The following is a 5,576-nucleotide window of genomic DNA, read 5'->3' as shown; positions in this document are numbered from 1 at the left end:
TAAAATTGAATTTAAAAAAAAATAAAGGAACTAACTAGCTAATAACTAAAAAAAAATGAAGGAATAAAATGAACTTTTCAATCAAAACTTTAAGAAACCACCTATTTTACTTGCTAATTGTACTTTAGTTATTTATCTTTTAATTGAATCATTTTAAAAAGAAATGTGAGTGGGTGATAATTTGAATTTAAAAAACTTATTTGCGTAAAGAAAAATTTTTAGAAAAAAATTTGAGAATTTAAATAAAAAATTCATTATTACGAACCAAATGATGATACCACTTACTACCATATAATACAATAAATACCCACCCTCTATAGACATCTCTCGCCATGGTCCCCCACTCCTCATCTGCAACACTCCTCTTCTATAGCCGCCCCAGCTCTATCAGTCAAATCCCTCGTTTACTGTACATACCCCACGCCTCCCCCCTCCTTATTGTATAAAACCACCCTCTCCTCTCTCTCATTTTCATGCCTTCTTCCTTTCAAAAACAACATAAAAATTAACAAAACCCACTGCGAGATTTTTCCTTTAATTAATGGCACCGAGAGAGAAGACAGCGCCGGTTAAAGTTAACGGCGGCACGTGTGGTGGTGCTGGTGGAGGAGGCGAGGTGCATTTTAGAGGTGTGAGAAAGAGGCCATGGGGAAGATACGCCGCCGAGATAAGAGACCCTGGTAAGAAGAGCCGGGTTTGGCTAGGCACTTTCGACACGGCAGAGGAAGCCGCACGTGCCTACGATGCTGCCGCACGTGAGTTCCGTGGTTCTAAGGCGAAAACCAACTTTGCTTACCCATCATACGAGAATGTCAGGAAAAACACTATCTCTGTGGACAACAACCATAAAGCATCTAACAAGAATAACAGCTGCGGCGGCGGCTGCGGCGGCAATAGTAATAACAATCAGAGTCCAAGTCAAAGTAGTACCGTGGAGTTTTCCAGCAGTGATACACCGTTGGATCTTAATCTCGGTCCTGCTGTATCCACCGTGAGATTGCCATTTCAGCCGATGGTGATGAATCATCAGCAGGTGATTTATTTTGATGCAGTGATGAAGAGTCAGTACCAAAAGACGGTTTTTGATAATGGGTATCATCATCATCATCCTAACCAGCCGGTGGGTTTTTCTTGTGGTGGAATCCAATGTGATTCTGATTCATCCTCTATCGTCTTTGATTTGAATCATCAAGATATCAAGACGCCAAGAAGTTCTGTTGATCTTGATCTCAATCTTAACCTTCCTCCCCCACCGGAGATTGCATGACTTTCAGAAATTTATTTGCCTTCTTATTCTTACATTAGAAAAGATTAGAGATCAAGACCCCCCAAAAAGAGAGGTTTATCATGTGATCTGTTAGTTTTTTTTCTTACTTTCACGAATGTGAATACGTATTAGCAGATCTCTATTTGCAGCAGGAAGAAATTCTGTTTCTTTCCTGTTGTTTGATGAAAATCACTGTATTACTTTTTTATTTAATGTTTTTTAATCAATGGATTATAAACTTAATTTCGCCCACTTTTTTTTTTCTTTTGACGACGATTTGTTTTCCTGGTAGCCGGAATTTGAAAGGAGGTACCTCGGCCGTGTTTGTGTCAGTACGGACAGCACACGAGTACGGGTTTCTGTCGTTGAGATTTTGTTTGTTTATTATGGTGTAAATAATGAAATTATTTTGAAGAATTTTTATTATATATTAAAAAAAATAAGATTAGTATGATATGGAATAATAATTAATAAAAAAATAATAATGGTCTCACGTATCTAAGATTGAGCGTGTTACATGATATCTATATTTTTTAAACTTTTTGTTTATTGGAATTATAATTTTTTTTAATATTTAGAATTAATTGTTTAATAATTACAAAATCCTAACAATCTATAACTTTTTAATTCCCTACAACTCTTTTATTATTTTAACTATTATAACATTTTTTTAATTTTTTAATTTATTTTTTATTTAATTATTACATATTAGCAGTTTTATATATATCATGCACTCTTATAATTAAAGTGTGCTGAAAAGTTCATAATATTATTTTTTTATATTTATAGGGTTATAATTTCTGTTGACTATTTTTATGACTCTTATTTTAGAAGAAAAAAATTATTAAATTCTAAAATATATTTTTATATTGAAAAAATATTTTTAAAAACAATATCTATACACATTAATTATTGAGTTATATTTTGTTTCAGCTCTTAATTGTATTCTTTTTTTATTAACATGACTATTTAAATTAATTTATATATATTTTAATTAATTTTATAGATTTTAAAATTAATAATTACGTAAGTCATTATATACTCTTAGATTGTATTTTGTATCGGCAAATAGCATAAGTTGACCAGTGATATTAGTAATTCCATTACCTACTGCCACGTGGCTTTGTCTTCAGTACGAAAGGTAATTGGGACAAGTGTCATCATCATAGCTACTGGGTTGAGTAATACGGTAGTCTTTATGAATTTGTTTTGATAGGTTGTGATCCTTGGTTTTGTAAGAACAACTGAATTGATGTAATACCTACTGTCATGATGTGAAAGAATATCATTATTTATATTGGTAGTTTAAAATTAAAGGATTTTTTTTTATTTAGTTTTAAGTTTAAATTTTATAGTTATTAATATGATAGTAAATTTATATAATCATTAATTTTATAGCTGGTAGAATTAATCAAGTTAATTTGAACATTTATTTTAATAATATATATATATATATATATATAAAAGAACATTTTATGTTGTTTATATTTGTTGCTTTTTGCAGATAATGAAAGTGATTGATTTACAACTTTTCTTGTCATGCAACTAAGCAATGCTGTCTATCACTTCTTTCATGAAACTTTATTTTCCCAAACTTGTTTTTTTTAAAAAAAAATTAACATATCATAATTATTGAAAAATATATATATATATATATATATATAAAATATTTTTAAAATAAAACATGGTAAAAAACAGAAACTAATACCCTCTTACTTTCGAAATGATGTTTTAAATTGGTGATAGATATTAGATTTAAAAGTGAGTGATCTGATTATCAATATATACACACACACTCACACACATGCAAGGGTGTATGGTGACCTATCAGTAAAAGTAAAGTAATAAGCTCTTTTATGGTATTAACGAAAAGGTTTTATTGTTACTATCACAAGTAATGAAAATAGGAAGTTAAAAAATGAAATTGCCTTTATGCTTTTATGGGAACCCCAAATTTTAACAGGCAACTAGTTTAATTGAACAAAAAGATTTAGACTTCGTTTTCAATTTCATGGTTACCATTCTTGACAAGAGGATGAAACGATTTTGTAAATGCGCACTATTATAAAATTGATAAATATAAATAAAAATATTGATAAAATATTGATAAATTTTATCGATTGAAATATTCATCTAAGAGAATTAATTACAGTGAAAAATAAATAAAAGAAAGCTAAAAAGTATGATGATGTGTTATTTATACCAACATAATTACCGACAATATTAATGTCATCGGTAAAATTTGTCCGTAAATTGATTGATAAACTATGTATTTCTTCCTGGTACTATTCATCATGTCAATTACAAAGAGAATTACCAACAGAAAATTCTGTCACTATTTTCTAGAGAGTTCTAGAATTATTCATTTTCCAATTGCACTGTTAATTATTTTTAATTATAGAATAAATAACAGACGAATTAAAAAGTCGTCGGTGTTATTTGGTGGGTTTTTGAAATTTTTTGAATAAATTGAATATTTAAATTAAATATTACAGACAGAATCACCGACAAATTGAAAAATCATTGGTAATATTAGGTGGTCTCTAAAAATTTTCTATTAAATTAAGAATTTAAATTAAATATTACTAACGGAATGATTTAAAATATTAATATTTAATTATCCATTGAAAAAATTATCAGTAAAATACCTCAGTAAAAAGACTAAAATCACTAATTTCACAATAGACGAGCCTCTTCTTCTTCTTCTTCTTCCTTTTCTTCTTCTTCTTGTGCAAAAAACATCGACATTCCTTTTTTTTTTCTTTCTCTCCTCTCATCTCCTCTCCTCAACTCTTTCTCTTCTCCTCCATGCTCAGGTATATCTTTTTTTTTTTTTTTTTATGTTTTTCTCATTATATTTATTTTTTAATTTTATTTTTTAAAAAAAATTTGTTCTTAATAATTGTATGAATGTTGTTGTAGGATTTTTTTTAAATATAAGATTAATTTTTAGTTGATTTATTTATAGGATTTTAAAATTTTTAGCAATTGCAACTTTATTTATTTGTTGTTGTTGTTAATATTTTTTGTATTATTTATTTGTTGCATAATTTTTTGAGTTGATTTTTTTTCTAAACAGCTCATTTCTGAGTAGTATGGAGTGTTGATTTATATTAATTTAATTATTTTCTAGTTTTGTTAAATAGATTTTTTAAAAATATATTTTTAAATAATCACCGATAGAATTTCATACGGTATTTTTTTCAGTTGCATGACAAGTTTCATGAGAAAAATACTAACGGAATAAAATGAATAGTGTTTTTTAGTGTGTTTTTTCGCGATGGTAAATTTATCAGTAATAATATTTTTTTATTACTAATGAATTTGCTGACAAAAAAAACTTACCGACAAAATATTTACCAATAAAATATTTATGTATGTTATTCCTTTGGTATATTAATTGTTAATAAAATAATAATTTTATTGTATAAATACCAATAAAAAAATTTCATTGATAAATATAAGAATTCTGGCAACAAGGTTTGGCTGTATTAGGCAAATGATTTAAGCCCATTGTTTTCTTTTCTAACCCTTTTTTAAAAAAGAAAAAAATAGTCTCCTTAAAATGGGTGAGGAGATGTAGTTATCATGCTGTATAGAGAGCATAGCTTTTTTTGACCAAAATGAAAAACTTTGGAATTGAAACAATTATGTAGGATGCTCGTGATATTCCCTCTCGGCACAATCATGCCTGCCCTAATTTTAATGATTCTCCAATATTTAACTTTACTATAGCTTTAAGTTTATTGATGGGGTTGTTTCACTGTAATAGTAAATATTCGATGATGAGCTGTATGATATATTATATTTTGAAAGTTTTTTTTTATTTAAAAATATATAAAAATAATTTTTAATTTTTTTTTATTCATTACATTAAAACAACAAAAAAAAAAACATTAAAAGAATATCAATTTAATATTTTTCTTTGTATCCAACACCTTTTCAACAGAGAAACAAACGGTGTTGAAGTGTTTTTTACGGAAATCTAAGTATGAACACACCATAATTGTATAGAAAAAATATACATTATATGCTGAAATAAGCAAGTTCTTAATTTGAAAAACTATGGATAAATATTGATGTATGTGCAGACCCCTTTAGTAAGTTGTAGTGGGTGAACTTGGGGATGATCTTTTTTCTGTCATCATTGTTCAAATTTTGATTACGATATGGGAACTGAAAATCTCTCAAATCCCATATGATCTTAGCACGATAGCTTTCCTTTGATAAATTGGAAATATGGATGCAAAAATCGTAATTTGACAAACACGGCGAAAGAGAAAAAAAAACAAGAAGAATAATAAGTTCT

General features: G+C 28.0%; 1 protein-coding gene across 1 annotated transcript; it reads left to right on the top strand.

Moving 5' to 3' along the window:
• Positions 1-325: 325 nt before the first annotated feature.
• LOC118031374 (ethylene-responsive transcription factor 11) lies at positions 326-1,514 on the top strand. The gene has a single exon (XM_035035760.2). It carries the CDS (start codon positions 542-544, stop codon positions 1,265-1,267), a length of 726 nt encoding a protein of 241 aa, XP_034891651.1. The 5' UTR covers positions 326-541; the 3' UTR covers positions 1,268-1,514.
• The last annotated feature ends 4,062 nt before the right edge of the window (positions 1,515-5,576 follow it).

This window comes from Populus alba, chromosome 11 (genome assembly GCF_005239225.2).
Source record: "Populus alba chromosome 11, ASM523922v2, whole genome shotgun sequence".
Taxonomy (NCBI): Eukaryota; Viridiplantae; Streptophyta; class Magnoliopsida; order Malpighiales; family Salicaceae; genus Populus; species Populus alba.
This window is presented reverse-complemented; position numbering and strand designations above follow the sequence as displayed.